Source organism: Mastigoproctus giganteus, chromosome 3, assembly GCF_048544385.1.
Source record: "Mastigoproctus giganteus isolate SK-2022 chromosome 3, ASM4854438v1, whole genome shotgun sequence".
Taxonomy (NCBI): Eukaryota; Metazoa; Arthropoda; class Arachnida; order Uropygi; family Thelyphonidae; genus Mastigoproctus; species Mastigoproctus giganteus.
In genome coordinates, this window is record NC_143577.1 from 246,195,449 (window position 1) to 246,218,587 (window position 23,139).

A 23,139-nucleotide genomic window follows, 5' to 3' on the forward strand; every position below is an offset into this window, starting at 1 on the left:
GAACGGTTATTGCTTTCATAAATTCGACTACGATGGTCTGAGACAGTATTTAAATTCTATACAGTGGGACCAACTGATGATGTTACTAACAGCAAAATCAAAATGGGAAGCATTCAAAGAACTTATCTTGGAAGCTACTAGACTTTACATACCAACTAAGAAATATTGTTCAGGTTTAGGCCTAAATGGATATCAGATGAACTAATGAGACATATGGCAGAGAAGAAAAATGCATGGGATACATAGGCATATACATTAATAGGTGACATGGAAGCCTATGACACATATAAGTTGATCTGTAACCAAGTTACAAAGGAGGTTAGGCAGGCGAAGGCAGATTATGAGAAATCTTTGGCAAGGGATGCAAAGAAAAACAGCAAAGAGTTCTTTACTTATGTAAATTCTAGAAGGAAGGGGATGAATCAGATTGGTCTATTTGATATCGATGGTTCAACTGTTGATGATCCTGCTCAGGTAGGTAACAAACTAAAAGAATATTTTGTATCGACATTCACACATGAGGAGTTATTCAGCGAGGGGAATGCCAGAGGTATATTTAACTCTGGCAGTAAGCTAGATAATCTTGTAATAACTGAGAGTAAAGTAGAGGAGAAATTGTTGAAGATAAACACAAGAAAGGCACTTGGAGTGGATGGGATCTATCTAGTTATATTAAAGGAGGCAGCAAAGGAAGTAAGCAAACCCTTAGCTATAATTATGAGAGCTTCCTTGGACTCAGGGGAGGTACCCATAGACTGGAGATGTGCAAATGTAGCCCCAATTCACAAAGGAGGATCAAAGGCTGACACAAGTAATTATAGACCTGTGAGTTTAACTTCTGTTCCAGGAAAATTAATGGAGGCACTGGTTAAAGAAGTACTGCAGGATCATCTAGACAAGACTTCAGTTATAGCTCGGACACTGCATGGTTTTGTTAAGGGGAAGTCTTGCCTGTCCAATTTGATTGGATACTATGATGCAGTCACAAAAGAACTGGATGCAGGGAATAACTTTGATATTATATACTTGGATCTTAGAAAGGCTTTTGATACTGTTGCACATGGAAGACTGCTGCACAAATTGGAGCAGTGTGGCATTGGGGACAAATTGCTACTATGGATAAAGGGGTGGTTGAGGGGGAGAAGACAGAGTGGTAATCAATGGAAACTGCTCATCATGGACTAATGTTATTAGTGGAGTCCCTCAGGGTTCAGTGTTGTGTCCCTTATTGTTTCCTGTATTTATAAATGATATTGATGATGGTATATCAAGCTTAATGTCCAAGTTTGCAGACGATACAAAGGTTGGCAGGGTTGTTAAGGACACTACTGATGCTATGCTGCCGGATCTGGAAAAGTTGAGCAGATGGGCTGAGAGGTGGCAAATGAAGTTTAACATTGACAAATGTAAAGTACTACATATGGGAAACAGCAACCCCAGTGCAACATATCAACTCTGTCGTACTACACTGACAGTGATAGAGAATGAAAAGGAGCTGGTGTTCCTCAAGGTTCTTTCTCCCACTCTTTTCCTCTTGTATATTAATTGTGCAGGCAGATATGAAGTTCTCTGAGCAGTGCAGACAGGCTGCAAGAGTAGTTCATGGTGTATTGTCAATGATACACAGGAATTTTTCTAGCAGGGATAAGGAGGTGATTATTCCCTTGTATAAGGCAATGATCAGGCCACACCTTGAGTACTATATACAAGTCTGGAGGCCTCATTTCAAGAAGGATGTAGAGCTGCTGGAACGAGTACAGAGAAGGGCAACAAGATTAGTGAATGGAACAAAGGGTTTCTCATACGAAGAAAGGCTTAAGTTTTGCAAATTACAGTGTCTGGAGACTAGGCACCGGCAAGGTGATCTGATAAAGGTGTATAAAGCCTTGAATGGTTTGAGCATGCTCAATGGCGATGGGATTCTGCCTCTTGCTCAGAATAGTCACCTGAGAGGACATAAATTCAAAGTGAGTAAAGACAGATGTAAGATAGATGTGTGGAAATTTGCTTTTAGCCAGCAGGTAGTTGGTTGGTGGAATAGATTTCCATCCCTTGTTGTAAAAGTTGATAGCCTAAATAAATTTAAGGTTCAGATGGGCAGGTATGAACGGAGGGCTGAAGTGGAAATGTTTTTTTTTTTTTTTTTGGGTGATGCTGCATAAGCTTGCTTTCTTGCATCATATGCCTCTACTAATGCTAATACTAAAAATTCTAAATACCAGATTACCTGTGAATCTATCACCAATATGGCAGGTCAAACGAATCAAATTTCCACGTGTTGAACATGATGCATCCTAGATACTTTGATACTATAAATTTTCACTCACAAATTATGTCATTCACCAACTGATGACAACAACAACATCGAAAGCTTCACATCTAGCTCCTGGCTTTTCAACATGTGAAGTTTCGCACAATTTTTATAAATGACAGCCAGAAAAAAGTGGTGCACTCCCTCTTTCTAAGGATATGTTTTAAAATTAATTAATCTCTTAATGAAATGGAACTTTCGGTTTTACTCTCTTTTTACCTTCCTTTCATATAATTTTTAACCTTAACCAATACAGATCTCAGAGGTGAGTACTAAGATAACACACTCCACCTAAAATCTTGTCCTTTATCTAAACCTTGGTTTTCTAAAAAATGCTAAGGCTGTTCAAGAGGAGAATGTCGCATATCGTAATTGGCTTGTATCCAAATCTCCAGGTTCATTTTCTGCCACACCAAACCTTGCAACAATTGTAAAGCAGTTATTTATCAGTCTAAACTAAGAGCAGAAAACTTGCTTTTTGTCCAAATGGTAGCTGAGCATTCTTTTGCCCATCTCTGTTCCAACTTCTGTGAAAACCAGATGGTTCTGTTGTCACTTCATCCAAGGATAAAGCTGACCTGCTAGCATCCCATTTTTCTTCCAACTCATGTATTAATGATCTTGGTAAAACACCTCTCACCATTCCCAGCATGCTCCATTCAATGCCTCCTTTGTCTTCCATTAAAAGGATGTCAGAAGGATTTTGATGAATCTTGATGCTAAAAAACCTCCTGTTCTTTGCTGCTTGTTTTTCACTTTCTTATTCCAAAGGTGTTTTTCCTTTGGCTTATGTTACCCATTTATAGATAAATTCAATGGAAAAGTTCGGTGAAACACAAGCAGTTGCTCTTGACATCTCAAAGGCTTTCGATCGTATTTGCACAAAGGTCTTCTAAACAAGCTTCCATCTTATGGTTTTCCAACTGTCTTTTGTGATTGGGTATCCAGTTTTCTCTCTGGCCGCTCACTGCAGTTGATGGTAGATGGCTTTCTGTCTTCTAATTTCTTCACTAATGCTGGTGTTCCTCAAGGTTCTTTCTCCCACTCTTTTCCTCTTGTATATTAATGACCTTCTTCCATTGACCAAAAATCTTATCCACAGTTTTGCTGATGACAACACATTGCATTCCACCTTCCAGTTTGAGAAATGTTGCCCTACTCAAACAGCTTCAACTTCTTGAATATCCACTACCAATTCCTTAAATGCTGATCTTAAAGCAGTTCAAAGTAGTTCTCCAGTGGGACAATGATAACTTAGTTGATTTCAACTAAGTTATCATTGTCCCACTCCTTCTAAAACTCAGTCCTGTCTTATGCCTTGCAAAAAAGGATTCTTCTGCTCCTATGCTTATCTTCGATGACACACACTGATTTCTAAACAAGATCATATATCTCTATTGGGGATTATCCTGACTTTATTCTCTCTCTCTCTCTCTCTCTCCCTCTCTCTGCATAAGTACATTACAAATATTGCTTCCTCTACATCAAAAAACTGGGTTTTCTCTTTCGCTCTTGGTGTACTTTTCTTACAAACAGCTATTCACTCTGTACAAATGTCAAATCTGCTCTACCATGGAATATTGTTCCCACATCTGGGGTGGTTCCCCAAAAACCTCTCTCAGGCTTCTAGATTCCATTCAAAAGATGGCAGTTAGATTACTTAATGACTCATCTCTAACAGAGTCTCTCCACTCTCTGTCCCACAGACATTGTTTCTGCTGCATGCCTTTTCTATAGATACTTCCATGGGCACTGTTCTTCTGAATTGGCTTCTATAATTCCTGCTCTTTCTTCCAAAGTAGTCCGAATACGTGCCCCAATCAGTCAACATCCTTTTACTGCCCAACTTGAAACTCACAGAACAAACTGTTCTTCTTCCTCTTTTATTTCTTCAACTTCCATTTTCTGAAACTATTTTCCTTCATATCTATTTTCTGAAAATTACAATTTACAGAAATTCAAGTCTAATTTCAACAAGTATCTTGTTTTCATCTACTCACCTTCCAAAAAATATATATATATATATTTACATTTCAGTTTTATAGCACTTTTCTATCTTCACTATCCTTTGCAACTATCTTAAATTTTTTTGTTATTTCATTGTAATGACAACCTATTGTAAACATTAAGTAAACCTATTGTAAACATGGCTAAAGTGGGAGAAAGATATTATCAGAAAGCAAGCAATAGAAATGAAATTACACCCCTGGGGCTCACATCTGGTGAGTATGGGTTTGGCAAACCCAGGGTCCTGAGCCGGATATCATCATTCTTCTCTTTCTTGGTGATGCCTTTTTATTTCTCTCTCTTTCTCTCTCTCTCAGGGTAACTTGGGAATTTTTTTTTTGGCTGGTGCAGCATAAGCCTCAGGCTTCCTTGTGCCATATGGCTAATAATAATAATAATAATAATAATAATAATATGGAAATACTAGGAGTGGCAGAGTAAGAAATGTGGTGATTTGGAAGAAAGTGGGAAAAATAACAGAAAAGAAGTGATTGAGAGGTACAGACTGAGATGGCTTGGTCATGTAAAGAGAATGGAGGATAACATACTGCCGAAGAAGATGCTAAAAATTAAAAGGGAGAGTAAAAAAAACCAAGAGGAAGGCTTAGTTATGTAAAGAGAAATGAGGATAATAGACTGCCAAAGAAAATGTTAGAAATGAAAATGAAAAAAACCAAGAGGAAGGCCAAGAATATGGCAAGAAGAGGTGAAGAGTGATGTGGAGAGAAGTATTAGATGAGAGGAGCTGGAGGGAGAAAGAATGGTGGGAAGATTGAACTAAATGGATAAGACTGATTTCCATAATGAGGCAACAAGAAACTGGAACAAGAACAGATGAATAAGTAAATATTTCAGATACTAGAATTTTAATCAATGTTTTTCTCATTTTAGTCAGAAAACGGAGCCCAAATAGGCTCCAATATACTATCTTGTTGCACTTCAATTAATTTACTTTGGAAATTTACCACATTGTGTAACCTTTTAAAATTCATTAATCTAATTGTTAAGCATAATTCGTGTGAGATTGTTTGTTCATTTCTACATTCAGAATTCAATTTCCTCTTTCATGTCTTTCACAAATCATATCATCAATGTTACTTTAGTTTTAAGCAAATCTCATATTATATTCATTCAGCAGCCTTTCATTAAATTTTGTAATGCATCTATTTAGAATGATACATAAAAATAATTATAAAAAAATTAATTTAAGAAAAAAAAAAAATTTAAACGCAAAATGTTACAGAATGCATACATGTTATCTGCCCAAAATTTATTTTAAACTCCTCATGAACAATTTTGCAGACATCATCAAGAGAACTAAGAAGTTAAGAATATAGCACTGCAATCTCATATTCCATATTAAATTACAGATACATAAATAAAAGATAAATATACAAAAAACATACTTGCAGTACCTTTAAAGGAGCTAGAATTCTGTCATGATATTTTGTATACTCTCTAACCCATGAATTACAGTTATAAATGTATGCAGCTTGGATTTTTTCATATGCCACCTCGGGAAGTACGACAAACCATTTTTGAAGAAATTCAGTCTGTAATGAAATGCAATATAATGCTATAAAAACTTATAGCTTAGATAAGCTAAAAAGTAAAAACAGAAGCTTTAAGAAATAAATTATAGCTTAAATAACTGAATGCACCAAATAGTCACTTTATTAGATACAACTATTCAATAGCGAAGTTACCCATTCACCCTAAGAACAGCCTGAATTTTGTGGTGCAGACTTGAAATGTCAAAAGCACCACAGAGATGCTGGTTCATCTTGACTTAATTGCTTTCCACAATTGTCGCTAATTTAATGGTCACAGATTTCTATTCCAAAGAGTTCATTCCACTTCATCCCATGCACAGATACACAATTGAAATGAGATCTGGAAATTCAGGAGGCAATCATGTTAATCTGAATTTACTCTCAAGTTCATGGAACCAGTTCTGTACAATTCTGGTCTTGGATATGATGTATTATCCTGAAATAACTCATTTGCAGATGAATGGAATGCAGTCCTGAAGGAATGTGCCTGGTTGGAGACAATTTCCAGATAACCTGTAGCATCCAAATGTTTATCCACTTGTATTCAGGAGCCCAATGTGCAACACAAAAAAATCCCTGCATAATTCCTGCTGTTTCAGAGAAGAACTGGAATTTGTCAAAACAAACAAAGTTTTTCCAATCCTCCACTGTCCAGTGTTGTTCCCCCTGAGCCCACTGCAACCATACATTTTCATTATTGTTGATAGAAGAAGTAGAACCTGGTTCAATCATTGGCTGCAATATTCTATCTGTGGCAAGATGTGATCAGCTGTGTATTCTGAAATGCCGCTTTGGTTACCACTGTTGCAATGAGTTATTTGACTGACTGAAGCCTTTCTGTTAATGCACACAAATCTTGCCAGCCTCTGCTGGCCTCTCACAGCAACATGATGATTCTGAATAGAAGTTATTTGATATATTTAACATCATTGGCTAGATGTTATTTGATTAGAGAACTAATCTTGATACAGCCTACACAAAACTGTACACGAAAGCCTCTGCAGGGTCACGGTTTCTGAGAATACTCATACCAACATGTCTGGTGCCAACTACAATGCCATATTGAAATGCTTAAATCTTTCATCTTGTTGATTCTCACTCTGAATTGCACACACACATAACATCCCAACATATTTACCCATCTTCACATGATATGGTACACATGATACTGTTGGTGAAGTGCTCCATTTCATGAAAAGGATTGGGATGACTAATAAAGTGGCCACTCAGCATATACTTCTCAATATGTCTCTTTTTACAAATGCTTTCTATTTAAATTTCACTCTCTTCCTCATTTTCCTTGCTTTTTTTTTTTTTTTTTTGTTTATATTGCAGTTAGTTTTTTATAGTCTTTTTTAACTCTGAAAAAAAAAAAAAAAAAAAAAAATTAGGAAAACAGTAGTCCTCTGTAACATATTCCTGAATTAATGTAAGAGATGTTTCCAAAAAGTCTCTCATTAGATAAAATTCCATTAAGCAAACCTATTTTTCCAAAGATTTCCACTTTATAATCTAAATTTGTTCTAACAAATCTTTAAGTGGTTTGGTGTTAACTTGTAAGCACTCTGATCTCTTATAGCATAATTTTTTAAATTTTTTAATATATAAGGGCCACCATTATTCAAATCTATTGCACTGGATTGGTTAGTGTTTCTGTCTGAGACCACAAGTCACCTTTATGAAACCAAAAACCCTTCCCTTTACCCCTGATGGTAGTTACCTCTTTGAGTAAATCCCACTTCAGCACACTGTGATCACTGCCACCTAGTGGTTCCTTTATCTGCAGATTCTTAAGAATCAGATCAAGAGTATTACACCCTTTAGTTACCTCCCGAACATGCTCCTATAGAAAACAATCATCCAATAAATCCACAAAAACCTTGCTAGTGTGTGAGTGACGAACCCACAAATTCCAGTCAATCTCTGAGAAATTAAAATCCCCCATTATAAGACACTTTGATTTACTGGCCCACTATTTCTCTGCACAATTGCTCTTGGCGCCTCCGTAGCCAGGTGGGAAGGAGCAGCAGTACATAGCACACGCTTCTTGATTAGACCGGGGTTCGAGCCCGTCGCCACCAAATATGAAGGATGCGGAAAGGTTAGGGAATGACCACCGCATATCCCGGAGCAATATGGCCTTAGTTGCTAATGCTCCTAAAAACCAAACAACAAACAAACAAACAAGCACAATTGCTCATTATTCTCAACAGATTCATTAGGCCTATAACACACACCTACTCTCATTTTTCCTTTCCCAGTGCTTATGTCACACCAAACAGACTCAACATTGCATTGTCCACCAATGTCAATTGGATGCACTTCCTTAGATTTTATGTATTTCTTAACTAACAGCATAACCCCTTCTTCCCTTCCTATCCTGTCTATCCTTCCTGTACACATTGTATTCCCCAAATTCTATTTCTGCATTCCTTATATCTGTGTGAAACCATGCCTCTGATATCCCAACAATATCTGCCTTTGATGTTTTGACAACACCTCAAATTCATGAAAGTTATTTACCAAACTCCTAGCATTGGTGTACACGCAAGTATACATGCACCTGTTCTTTTTCTTAGCTACCCTAACACAACCCATGTGTTTGCTTGTACCGCAATGACTCCCAGCCGTCTCTGAAATATTCTGCATCTTGTTTTCCAGGCTGCTGCTCATTCCAATAGAAGCAGTGCGAGAATCACTTTCACCTCTGCCAGCAGCTACTGTTAATCTATTAGTCCCTGTATCCCCCCCCCCCAAGCTAGCCGTTTTTGAACCCACCTAACAGTGCCTCGATAGCGGCAGCAAATATTCTTGCACCCTTTCTATTTAAGTGTATCCCATCCCTGTAGAAGCAGTCTCTCTTGTTAACAAGCACATATGATGAGATAAATGGAGAAATGCTGAAGGCTATAGGTGAGTCAGGGATAATGTGGACATACAGACTGTTCTGCAAAATCTGGGATGAGAGACAGGTGCTGAAGGACTGAAAAGGTTTGATCATCCCATTGTTCAAAAAAGGAAGAGGAAAAAAAGTGTTAAAATTATAGAGGCATCACACTGACATCACATGTGAGTAAGCTGTACGAGAGAGTGTTTGAGAGGAAGATAAGAGAGACAATTAAAATAGGATGGCCATGAAACAATATGGCTTTAGGCCTGGCAGATTGATGATAGATCTAATTTTTTGCATCAGGCAACTAATGGAAAAATGTTATGAACACAAAAAGATTTATGGATGGTATTTTTGGACATAAAGAAAGCATTTGATGATGTAAAGAGAGAGAAAGTGTGGGAGGTTTTGAGAAACTTTGGGATAGAGGAACATCTTGTGGAGAGAATTGAGAATATGTACACCAACACGGTGAGAAAAGTAAGAACAGTGATGGGGCTGATGGAGAGCTTCGAAATAACAGCAGGTTCATGGCAAGGAAGTGTTCTGTCACCAATACTGTTCATAGCTGTCATTAATGACATGCAATGAAGAGTGGCAGAACAACTTGGACAAGATCAGATGAAAGTCATGCTCTTCACAGATGACCTCTGCATATGGGGAGAGAGTGGGGAACAAGTGCAATGACAAGTTGATATGTGGGCTAGTATAGCCAATGAATTTTATTTTGGCTAGTTTTCAGTCAGGAGGAGAATGAAGTAATGGTTCTAAGGAAAAGTGGCGAGCCTGACAGATACATTACAATGGCAGGGAAACAACTTGAAATATCTAGGAAGCACCATTACAAAGGCTGGAGTAATAGATGAAGAAATAAGTAGAAGTAGGGGGGAGGGGGTTTATAGGCAGACAAGAGATCTGATCTGGAACATGAACATACCACTGAATTTTAAGATAGGCTATATATCATACCTATTAAGTACCAACTGTGACGTATGCATCTGAAACTTGGACTATGAGATAAAAGAATCTGACTATGAGACAGCAGAATACAGGGAACAGAAATGAGATTTGTGAGGAGCATAGCTGAAAAGACAAGACACGACAAAATCAGGATTGATGGATTAGGGAGAGAATTCAGGTTGAAAAACTCCAGAATAGGATTGAAAGGTACCATTTGAAATAGCTTGGACATATCAAGGGGATAAACGAGAGGCCTTTGCCAAGAAGAATGTTTGATTTGTAATTAGGGGAATAAAAATACCAAGGGGGAGACCAAGAATGAGGTGGCATAACATGATAAAGACCGATGTCATTAAGAGGGGAGGAAACTGGAGTGAAATCAACGAAGGAGAGAAGTACATGGACAGGGCGTGGTGGCGAGGCTTCATATGTCGACCCATGGAATAATGACAGATGATGATTGAGGAAGGCACATCAAGTTTAATGTATCAGTTTGCTAATGATATAAAGGTTGGCAGGCAAAATGACAGTAATCGGAGTATGCTACCGCAATGAGGTCTGGATAAATTAGGCAGATGTGCTGAAAAGTGGCTATTGAGGTTTGGCACTGATAATTGCAAACTGCTGCATTTTAGCAGTAATTCCAGAATACATATTAATCACATGGTATTGTATTGATGTATCTTTTTTTTTCTCAGAAGACAATTTTTAAATTGAAAAATTATGGTTCTAGGATAGATGTGTGAAAATTTGCTTTCATTCAGAAAGTAACTGATTGTTAGAACAAACTTCTATTGGGTGTTTTCTGAAGTGGGTAATTTAAATAAAATTTAAGAAATATTAGAAAAATGATTAGATGTGATGGACAAATGAAGTAGGTAATTTTTTCAAGTGATGTGTTGTATAAGTTTCTTTGTATCATTCTGCCAGTAATACTAATTTTGAGGACCACACAAAATGTGACAATCTGCTGCTCTAAAAACTCAGTCCCTTTTACACCAACAAAAAACAATATGCACTATACACTTCAGTTCACTACTGCTATTAGCATTGTGCTGACCTTGAAAGTACTCTGGCTGTAAATGGAAATACATGCCACCAAAGTCTTAATGCTATTATCACTTCTGGTTCAAGAAGTGACACAAAATTTGTCTCATTACTTTATAGTCACATCTTGTACAAAAGACATTAATTTATTTACAATATGTAATATATAGGTAGTAGCATAAATTATAGTTGCTAAACATTATGCATTATTCTATGTATCCAAAAATTTTCAAATTAAAATTTTTTTATTTGTATTCAAATTGGTCAACATTAATGCTGACAAGTGGAACAACCTACTTCTCCAGATGACTGAGAGTGACATTTCAGAAGTTGTATCTTTACATTTTTTGGAGTAGAAAAAGTGCAATAAGTGAGCAAATAAGTTGCACAGACAAGTTATCTATTGGTCAATACAGCAACTGCGAGTTTAATTTTACATGCTCTCTCTCTCTCTCTCTCTCTCTCTCTCTCTCTTAATTCAACACTCTTTTGTACTTGTAACATTTTTTCCAAAGTAGTAAAATAGACTAGACTTTCTCAACTTCACTAGTTACTTCAGAATTTTACGAATTCTGAAATTCTCCATGTAATTTTTAAGCACATCTGAAAATACGTAAAGCAGCTATTTTCTTCACCAGGTCAATTTAGCTGCCTGTATATAATAATTTGACTCTCAGTGAATAGATATTTCATAAATTTTTATATTTTGAGTCCTTTAGGAATACTTGTAGAGTCAACTCAAATTTCATTAAAATCAGACCAATAGAAATTTAGTCTCCTCCCAATAAAATTTCAATTATCTCTATGCATATATGGTAATATATATCAGATGTTTCAGCATTATTACCGGATATGGAAATGCAAGACCAACACCAAATTTTTAAGCTTTTGGGCTCTGGAAAGGCTTCATGATCAATTCCAATTTGATGGAAAACAGTAAAGTGTAAAACTGAAAACACAGGGCCACCACTAATAACAAGTGTCTATGATTAGCAGTGACCTTTTAATTAAAACTCAACCATCCCTTTATCTATAGTAACTTGCCACACTGTTCTAATTTGTACAGCAATCATTCGAAATCATTTAAGATGACAAAATTATTATTTTTTTTTTTTGAAATTAACCTCATAGCAGCTATTCAGATTGGTAAGACAAAATCTCTTAACAACTCCATGCTATGATTGCCACATAACTGCATTACTGTCAAGATGACCCTTTATGCACTGACTCCGCTGTGCTTAAGTGGTCGTTTTTCCCACACATCACTTGGCTATTCATTTAGAGTAAATACATTTTTCACCATAAGTCTGCTAAAGAGGCCACTCACCATCTAATGAGAGACCAACAAGTTTTGAAACATCTGTCACAACAAAGCCTTGGGTTTTAAATAGACAGTAGCTTCTTTGCTAATGCTATTCAATTTAAAACAATATTATCAATTTACTTTGACCTGTTGATAACGTGTGGTTTCCAAAGTGAGCATAGGCTCAAGGCTTAGCTATCACCGGAGAGATCACAATTTTCTCATGGAGAAAATGGAATCCAATTAAGTGAATTCATTAGAAACAAAAGAAAGATTGGCCAAAAGACAAAATCAGACATTTATAGCACAGTTTGCAAACATATTTTAACCTATCTATTGCTGATAGCGGGATAAATAAACAAACTGACCAAAACTTATAATCTTCAAAAAACAGTTTTAATAAATATAAATGGAACTCTCAGATGATTTTGTTATTTTGGTTTTTCAGGAGCATTAGCAATTAAAGCCATATTGCTCTGGAGATATGCGGTGGTCATTCCCTGACCTTTCCGCATCCTCCGTATTAGGTGGTCACGGGCTCGAACCCCGGTCTAATCAAGAAGTGTGCGCTACGCACTGCTGCTCCTGCCCACCTGGCTATGGAGGAACCCTCACAGATGAAAGCAATTGCAAAAACCATATATTAGAAATATGTAAATAAGAAAAAATCTTTGAGGACATCCAAGCAAGAAAACTTAGATGACAAGGGCATGTAGAAATGATGAGAGAGGGAAGATTAAGAAGAAGAAAAACCACCAGTAAGAAGGTGGTTTGACAGTATCAAGCAAGCAATATAGGCAAGATTAAGTCACATTTCCTACTGAACAATGTTCTGATCTTGTTGACCAGAACATTGTTCATATTTCACTCCCAACCTCTAAAAAAAAGTGGAAGAATATAGTTTGTACAGAGTTTATCAGTCTGGACATACGTAGACAAGATTTCTTAGCAAAGTCAACAAAATGACACAAGTACATTTAATTAAACCAATATGTCACACGTTTTGTTCGCTTTTTAATATGTTTCATATATACATAATTTTTTGTAAGGCATTTCAAATAGACAGCACATTCAAAATGGATTAGCATGCAATGATTTAATGTTTAACTATTGAAGGGCTAGAGGGCAAAAGAAATAAAAAAGGTGAAAGACTTGTGGAATTTGCAGAATCTCGAGAAATGTCAGTAATGAACACTTTTTTCAAGAAAAGGGTGAACAGAAAGTGGACATAGACAAGACCAAATGGATTAAAAACTAATGAAATTGATTTCATTCTCACTAACAGAAGGTATATCATGAATGATGTTACCACCCTGAACAAGGCAAATGTTGGAAGTGATCTCAGAATGGTAAGGTGCACACTTGATATAGATGTACGAAAAGAAAATAAAAAAAACTGACTCGAGTAAATAATATGAAGGTCTTCGAGATAACAGAAGATGAGAAAAAGTGGTATGTACTGGAACTTAAGAACAAGTTTGAGCTTCTGCAGACTGCTCAGGATCAAGATATCACCGAGGAATAGAACTTTCTGAAAGTGATAAGGCCCAAGAAACCTACAGGTAAAAAGAAATCCAAAGAAGAAAAAATTAGTCAAGAAACACTTGTCATGATGAACCAAAGACAAGATAAACACTGACAAGGATGAAATTGAGTACACTGAGTTATGCAAAGCCATTAGAAAGAGACTCAGAGAAGACAAAGAAGATTTAACACAAGAAAAGTACAACAAGCATTAAGGGAAAACAAAGGACTTTAATCAGCAGCTATGAGCAGTAATACAGAAAGACAACTGAATTGAAGAATAGCAATGGTGTACTTATAAATTAGCACAGAAGGAATAATTCAAATAGCAGAAGACCACTATAGAGAATTATACAAGGAGTGAGAGAATGACACCAGCAGTGGGAAAGATGGATCACAAATTAGTAACACATACAACATACCTGATATCCTTCCTGATGAGGTAGAACATGCGTTGAAGAAAAGGAAGAATCAGAAAGCCAAGGGGGAAGATGAAGTTACTGTAGAGTTGTTAAAATTGGGAGGAAGAGACATGACACAAAAACTGGCAAGACTTCACAAAATGCATTAGAAAAGGTGTGATGCCTATGGAGCAGAATAATGCAATCATAGTTTTGCTGCATAAAAAAGGAGATAAATCAGAAATTGGAAATTATAGACTAATTAGCTTGTTATCCCACATCTACAAGTTGTTCACAAGGGTCATTACTAACAGATTAGAAAGAATACTTCATGAGAATCAACCGAAAGAGCAAGCTGGCTTTGGGACAGGATTCTCAACTATGGATCACATTTACGTTATATCACAGCTAATGGAGAAAGGAAACGAATAAAACACATCATTATGCCTGGCATTTGTGGATTTTGAAAAGGCATTTGACTCAATACAGCATAAGGCAATGTTTTGAGCACTGGAAAGACAAGGTATAGATAATTATACCTTGTCTTTTACCTTAATTATACCATAATATATGGTTACAAGAATAACCATATATTATGATTTTGAAGAAAATATATGAGAACTCTGCCTCCTTTATTAGACTAGACAAAGACAGTAGCATTTTTAAAATTGAGAAAGGAGTTCGACAAGGAGACAATATCTCAAAAGTTGTTTACTGGTGACCATGAGGAAGCTATAAAAATAGACTGGTCGCAGAAAGGAGTCAATGTGAATGGAGAGTACCTAAACCATTTACGATTTGCAGGTGACATTGTGATCATAAGCCATGATCCCTAAGAATTAGAGGAAAACTGATTTACTGATTTTCTATATGGAAAATCAATAATAATAATAAATCTGCAGTTATAACAAATTGAGAATGTATATAATAATAATCACTGGTAGATCCAGAAAAAAAAAAGTGACAGGAGGGGCACCATTTGTGATGGGGGACACCATTTTGTGCACAAATTGTTTTCTGTATTTATAAATGATATTGATGATGGTATATCGGGATTAATGTCCAAGTTTGCAGACGATACAAAGGTTGGCAGGGTTGTCAAGGACACTACTGACACTATGCTGCTGCAACAGGATCTGGAAAGGTTGAGCAGATGGGCTGAGTGGTGGCAAATGAAGTTTAACATTGATAAATGTAAAGTACTACACATGGGAAACAGCAACCCCAGAGCAACGTATCAACTCTGTGGTACAACACTGACAGTGGTAGAGAATGAAAGGGACTTGGGGGTGGTTGTGCAGGCAGATATGAAGTTCTCTGAGCAGTGCAGACGGGCTGCAAGAGTAGCTCATGGAGTATTGTCAATGATATACAGGAATTTTTCCAGCAGGGATAAGGAGGTGATTATTCCATTGTATAAGGCGATGGTCAGGCCACACCTAGAGTACTGTATACAGGTCTGGAGGCCTCATTTCAAGAAGGATGTAGAGCTGCTGGAACGAGTACAGAGAAGGGCAACAAGATTAGTGAATGGAACAAAGGGGTGCTCTTACGAAGAAAGGCTTAAGTTTTGCAAATTACAGTGTCTGGAGACTAGGCACCAGCGAGGTGATCTGATAGAGGTGTATAAAGCCTTGAATGGTTTAAGCATGCTCAATGCTGATGGGATTCTTCCTCTAGCTCAGAATAATCACCTGAGAGGGCATAAATTCAAATTGAGGAAAGACAGATGTAGGATAGACGTGCGGAAATTTGCCTTTAGCCAGCGGGTGGTTGGTTGGTGGAACAGACTTCCATCCCTTGTGGTGGAGGTTGATAGCCTAAATAAGTTTAAAGCTCAGCTGGACAGGTATTTTGAACGAACAGAGGGGTGAAGTGGAAGTGGGTTTTTTTTTTTTTTTTTTTGGCTGATGCTGCATAAGCTTGCTTTCTTGCATCAAATGCCTCTACTAATGCTAAAAATGCTAATGCTAAAACCTTATGCAGAGTTAGTAAGGATTTCAGAATCCTTACTAAAGAAGAATATGGCTAAAACAAGAGTAATGCTGAAAAAGCATACCACAGAAAGTGATATAATCGTTGAAGGAGCAGTAATTGAAAAGGTGGATTCATATACTTATCTGGGACATCATTAGCTGTAATAATGATAAATGGCTGGAAGTCAAGAGAAGAATAAATTTTGGATGGATAGCATTCAGGAAATATAGTCACATACTGAGGAACAATATCCCAATTTGTCTGAAACATAAAATAATGAACCAATGTATATTCCCCACCATGACTTATGGAAGTGAAACTTGGGCAATAACCAAAACAATGGAAGAGAAGCTGAGAATTACACAGCAAAGAATGGAATGAATTATATTAGGAATCAGACTGTTAGATAAAAGAGAAACACATGGATTAGGCAGAAAACTCAAATAAGGGACATTCTTATCAAAATTAAGGAACTGAAATGGTCTTGGGCAGGACACATAGCTCAAAGACATACCATGGGTTTGTTAAGGGGAAGTCTTGTCTGACCATTTTGATTGGATACTATGATGTAGTCGCAAAGGAACTGGATGCAAAGAATAATTTTGATATCATATATTTGGATCTTAGAAAGGCTTTTGATACTCTTGGACATGGAAGATTGCTGCACAAATTGAAAGTGTGTCATTAACGGCAAGTTACTGCAATGGATAAAGGGATGGTTGAGTGTGAGATGGCAGAGAGTGGTAATAAATGGACACTGTTCTTATTGGACTAATGTTATTAGTGGAGTCCCCCAGGGTTCAGTGTTGGGTCCTTGTTGTTTTCTGTATTTATTAATGATATTGAGGATGATATTTCAGGCTTAATGTCCAAATTTGCAGACGATATGAAGGTTGGCAGGATTGTTAATGACACTAATGACAGTACACTGCTGCAACAGGATCTAGAAAAGTTGGGCAAATGGTAAATGAAGTTAAACATTGACAAATGTAGAGTACTGCATATGGGAAGCAGTAACCCCAGAGTAACGTATCAACTGTGTAGTACTATACTGACAGTGGTAGAGAATGAAAAGGACCTGGGGGTAATTGTGCAGGCAGATATGAAGTTTTCTGAGCAGTGCAAGAGTAGCTCATAGTGTCTTCTCAATGAGATACCGGATTTCTAGCAGGGATAAGGAGGTGATTATCCCCTTGTATAAGGCAATGGTCAGGCCACACCTTCAGTACTGTATACAAGTCTGAAGGCTTCATTTTAAGAAGGATGTAGAGCTGCTCGAAGCAGTACAGAGAAGGGCAACAAGGTTAGTGAATGGAACAAAGGGTTACTCTTACGAAGAAAGACTAAGTTAAGTCTGCAAACTTAACTTAGTCTTTCTGAAATTAAGTTCTGCAAATTACAGTGTCTGGAAACTAGGCGTTTGAAGTGCCTAGTCTCCAGACACTTCTGAATGAATTATATAAAGCCTTGAATGGTTTGAGCATGCTCAATGCTAATGAGATTCTTTCTCTTGCTCAGAATAATTACCCGAGTGGGTATAAATTCAAAGTGAGGAAAGGTAGTTGTAGAATAGACATGCAGAAGTTTGCCTTCAGCTAGCAGGTGGTTGATTGCTAGAACAAACTTCCATCTGTCACTGTAGAAGTTGATAGCTTAAACAGATTGACGGCAGAACTAGACAAACATTTGGAGCGAGTGGATGAATGAAATGAGAAGGGTTTTTTTTTTTTGGCTGATGCTATATAAGCTTGCTTTCTTTCATCATGTTCCTTTACTAATGCTAAGTATCAATATAGACAAGTGACCAGACTAGTAAGTAATGGGGGTTTATGAGCCAAACAAGGTAGTTGCCCTGTCATGCACACAGGGACAAATTGACTGATTTTGAGAGAGGTGTTACCTGTCACGTATCATACTGCTGTCTTGCCAATTCATGTAATTGCCAACAGTCTATGTCATCTAAAGTAGATCCCCTCCATATCATCATAAAATGGGAACATGATGATACCAGCATCATAAAGCAATGTACAGGATGACCATGGAAGTTCACTCCATATGACTAGAGGGTATTCAAAGAGTTAATACAATAAATTCATCAGATATCCCTGTAAACTATCAACCAGAAGTTTAAGGTGTTAATGTGGATTGAGGTCTGTTTAGATACACAACATTCAGAATTCCACAGAATCAACTTTGGGGGGAGGGGGTAGCATGGGCAGAGCACCCATATAAATTATGTGATGAACAGTAACAACTTGAATATCAGCTGAGGGGGCAGACCAACATGTCCTACATCAGTAGCTGACTACAGAATGAAATGGAGGATCAGACCTGCTGCAGTTTGTCATTTGTTGGTGGAAAGCCTACCAAGGAGGCCTGAGCACACAATAGCAGCCAAAGGGAGACGAACATGCTACTGAAGTGAGTGGCAATGATATCACTGTGAAACATGTATCCAGATTTTTTTAGGATAGTGTATAAATGCTAAAGGTGACTTAAAATTATTTAATTTCTATGTTTTAATTAAGCAGTTCTCATCAGTAAAATTAATAAGGGAAAAATTTTCACTATTATAAGTGATTCCAGAACTAGGGGCCATAAATTCAAATTATGGGGGAAGAGGAAGGCTAGACTGCAGCAATAAACTGTCTCATAGAGTGGTTGAGGCGGGCTGACAACTTGGGGAGATGCAAAGAGGGAGTCTAAGAGATAGTTTATTTTATTATTTATTTTTTGGCAGGTTCAGCAAAAGCCTTGGGCTTCCCGCACCTTATTTATGTTATATCATAAAGGATTAATATACAATATAAAGAATTAATATTATAAAGAACATTATAAAGGATTAATATACAATGAATAAAAGAATTCACATTCAGTAAGAGAAACAACATAAAATAACATAAGATTCAAACATTTATTGAAACATCTGAAAGTTTTTACTTACCCGAAATCTGTTATCTGCACATGTATGAGTAAAATCTACAACTAATTCAAAAGGCTTATGACAAAATGGTTTTAGGGTCAGGATGACATGATATATAAGAAGATCCCCATTTGTTTCTCCAATTCTGAAAATAAATTAGCAATTCATAAAATGGCAAAGAGACATATGTCTATTAGATATTATAATATTAATATTATGTTCATTTATTTTCCTCAAAGATAGTGGTTTTTGAAAGTGTTAAACATTTAATCCTTCAATAATTAAGCAATTCAATAGGGGAAAGAACAAGCACATGTATTGAAAAATGTCACTGTGTAATCATCAGACATATAAAGAATCCTATTTACCAAAATCATTTGCAGACGCTGACTTACAACTTTATAACTGTTAGAATTAATAATACATTATATATTATAAGTTCTAACATCTAACAAATTCAATGTAAACTTATTCACATAATAAGCAACTACTATTTTCTTGAATATATGCCAAAGCTCCCAAAATTAGTTGGTCTTGAAATTAATAAAATATTTTATAATTTATATAACTATTTCTGACATAAAATAGCATGCAGCTATGCAAAATTAGTAATCCTTTCACTTAAAGATCACAATAATTGTGAAACCTGTAAAGGTAAAATACTAATATACAGAGAAAACTGGAATACAGATTACTTGAAAAATAAATTAGTTTGCAGGCAAGAAGCTATGATACTATGTGCCAATGACATTTCACAGAAATTTAAAAAATCAAAACAATTCAGAGTATGCAGCTTCATGTTTGTTTCGGGCAATGATATACATTCTTTTTGACACATTAATTTGAATTTTTTTGGTCAATGGGAGGCTTCACTAATTTCAAAAAAAAAATTAGGTATGATTTTTTTTTTTCTATTAGGACTTCAATATTTGGCAACAATGTAGCATTTAACAAAAGTTATGCACAATTTCTCGGCAATAACAATGAAAACTACCATACCTGTACCATATCTAGACAATCCAAGGACAATTGTGTTTTTCATTAAAACCAATTGTAAGCAACATCCTGCATTTAAAAGCTTCAATTTGTAGGCAAAAGATGGTTCTTATTCAGGAAAATAACAGTATTCCTGAAAAGAAGAAATAACCTGATGTATGTGGCATGGTACAGTCTTGCATAAACCACTGGGCATCCATGGGAAGCTAAGCTGCCCACGAATGGTGATGTAGAAAGTAATTCTGAAAAATATGCAGATACCACTGTGAGTAAACAGTTTTGTTGAAGAAGAGGGGGATCCAATTAAGCCATGACTTGACAGGGCAAACCACATAGTCACTTTCCCTTTGTGGCTACTTTTCTCATGAAGCTGGTAGGGAGATTCATGCAACTGCATTCTGCTTCTTCAAAGTCTCATACAAATGAAAGGTTCATCTCAAAATCAAGTGGCAGATAACATTGCATTTCTCCACTCTGTCCATGCAATGAACTGAAATCTCTCCTTATCATTTTCAAAAAGTTTTTGCATCTTGTATGGGTACATTTTCAAATCCAGTTGGAGCATTTAGCAAACAGAATGCCAAGATATTCCAAGTTCATGAACTGCATTTCTTGTTGATTTCATGACTACACTGCATTGGAACTTGGAAAGATTCAGCATTTTCTGGAAAACAAACACAGGTCATGCACAAGATCATTTTTTTCACAGCCTTTCTCTTCAAACTGCTAGGAGAGAAGAGGTTCAAAAAATGCTCAAAAATTTTCTCTGCTTAGTCATTACATTCTTTTCTCCAGCAGAAAAAAAAAAAAAAAAAAAGACAAATTTAGCCTTCTGCTTAATTGTAAGGTGTGACTCCTGTGCCATTTTGCTTACTGACAGGAGCACATGGGACTCATGAGCATGTAAGTTGTTTGTTGTTTTGGTTTTTAGGAGCATTAGCAACTAAGGCCATATTGCTCGGGGATATGCAGTGGTCATTCCCTGACCTTTCTGCATCCTCTGTATTTGGTGGTCACGGACTCGAACCCTGGTCTAATCAAGAAGCGTGTGCTACGCACTGCTGCTCCTGAGCATGTAAGGCGCTATGACTTCTTCTCTCTAGCAATTTTCCAGGAACTACTGCCAACCAAACAAAATTCAACTAATATCACTTCCATTTTAACAGATGATGCATGTGAATCAACATTTCACGTGGCCATCCTGCTGTTGAACATTCTGGGTCAGAAAGTAAAGTCTTTTTGTGACAGAAAAGAATTGCAGTTGTGTTTTTTGTTTAGAAAGTCGATAATCATTGTTTCTTATTCAAGAAACTAATCTCTTTATGGCATCTTGCAGCTGCCTTTCAAGTAGATGCATTCTTTTGAGAATGACAGGAGATAGTGAGGTATCCGTGTAATGCAATATCTCAACTGTGTCAGGCAACGTTTTGTTATGGGAATTCATCCTGATGGTAAAGAATATGGCATTGAGCACAGAGCTTTGGAGAACTCCTTCCTCTTGTATGTATGTATGGAAGTAAGGAATGGAAATGTACTGAAATAATCTGTTATTCAAAAACAAAAAGTTCTGGATAAAATTTGGGAAATTACCTCAAAAGCCAGATTCACACAGATCTTGAAGAATCCTATGTCACCATGTTGTACCAATTGCCTTTTCAATAGCCAGTGTTTGGTCCTAAGAAATGCATCTCGCAGTGACCATTCATCATAAGATCAAGTGTTTGCCATAACAAAATCAGTTAGCTACCAGACATAACTTGATGTAACTTTTGGTGTTCCCATCCCTAAAAACTTCTGAAAGCATGAATATAAATGCAAAATATTTATTTTGTTTTTCAGCAACCTCAACAGGATCATCAATGGTTATGCTATTCACATCTAGTGGTCCATGTTCATCAGCTTACTTATAGCATTAACATAAGTAAATAATTCATTGCTACTTTCTTTGTATTCTTAGCAAAGGACTTCTAATAATGTGCCTTAGTTTACCTAGCCCCTTAGTAACCAAATTGCCAACTGGGTTGTTATTGCTGTAGGATACCATTTCCACTTCTCATTTATATTTATTCCACAGATTTTTCTTACAAATCTCATCAGTTCATCTGATATCCATTCAAGTTAAACTTTGAAATATATCTCTTAGTTTGTATAAAAATCTTATTAGCTTCTAAGATTACTTTCCTGAATGCCGCTCATTTAGAATTTGCAGTTAGCAACATCATCATTTAGTATTAGTATTGGCAAATGATGCAAGAAAGCAGGCATATACATCAACAAAAAATGTATAAGCCTGCTTCATTACAGACTGGAGTGCTGGACATCACCTGTCCAGCCCACCAGTCTGTAATTCCTTCTTGAATTTATTCAAACTAACCACTTTCACAACAACAGATTGAAATTTATTCCAGCAATCACCACAACAACCACAACCACTGACTGAAGGCAAACTTCCAAGCATCTATTCTGCAACCATCCTTCCTCAATTTGAATTTATGTCCTCTTGTGTGCAGTACGAGTAAGAGGAAGAATAACTTCAGTCTTGAACTTTCTCAATCCATTCCATGCCTTAAACATTTCAATCAGATCACTTCACAGGTTTGACTGAAGTCTCCAGATGCTACAATTTGCAGTACTGAAGCCTTTCTTGGTAAGAGAACCCTTCGGTTGCCCTCACCAACCTCTTTGCTCTTTTCTACACCCATTCTGGCAGATTCACATTTTCTAAATGAGGCCTCTAGACCTGTCAGCACTAAATATGCAGCCTAACCACTGCCTTATACTGAAAAGAATTTAAAAACTGCCCTAAGATCACTGCAATTGCTTTTATGAAATTGCAAAATCCAATCCCCCTCACCCTTGACAGTAGTTTCATCTTCAAGTATATTCCAGATCAATATATTATGATCACTGCTGATTATCAGCAGTGATCATAATATATTGATGAGAATCAAGCAATCAATAACGAGTGACTCATTGATTGCTGGAAAAGGATGCCTTCACAGGTAGTTCAGGCTGACAGTTTGAATAAATTCAAAAGTTCAACTGGTTAGTTACCTATGTGAGGAGGAAAGCAAATGATTTGTACTTTCTTATCTACTTGGTAACTCCCACCCCCAAACTAATGCAGCAAAAACCTGTAGTTTCCTTGCACTGTATGGCTATTACTATTACTAACTGACAATGCTTCAATCATGTACCCCTTTTACTGTGTCTCATCAGAAGTGGAGACACTTTCAAATTTATTTCT

General features: G+C 36.7%; 1 protein-coding gene across 1 annotated transcript in view; it reads right to left on the reverse strand.

Annotated features, from left to right (window-relative positions):
* The window catches only part of Nf1 (neurofibromin 1), a 1,111,953-nt gene that overhangs the window by 372,334 nt on the left and 716,480 nt on the right, over positions 1-23,139 (reverse strand). The window contains exons 33-34 of the mRNA XM_090369763.1: positions 18,918-19,041; positions 5,734-5,871 (exon numbers count right to left, since the gene is read on the reverse strand). Coding sequence (XP_090225889.1) covers positions 5,734-5,871; positions 18,918-19,041 — 262 coding nt within the window. The remainder of the gene's footprint in view (positions 1-5,733; positions 5,872-18,917; positions 19,042-23,139) is intronic.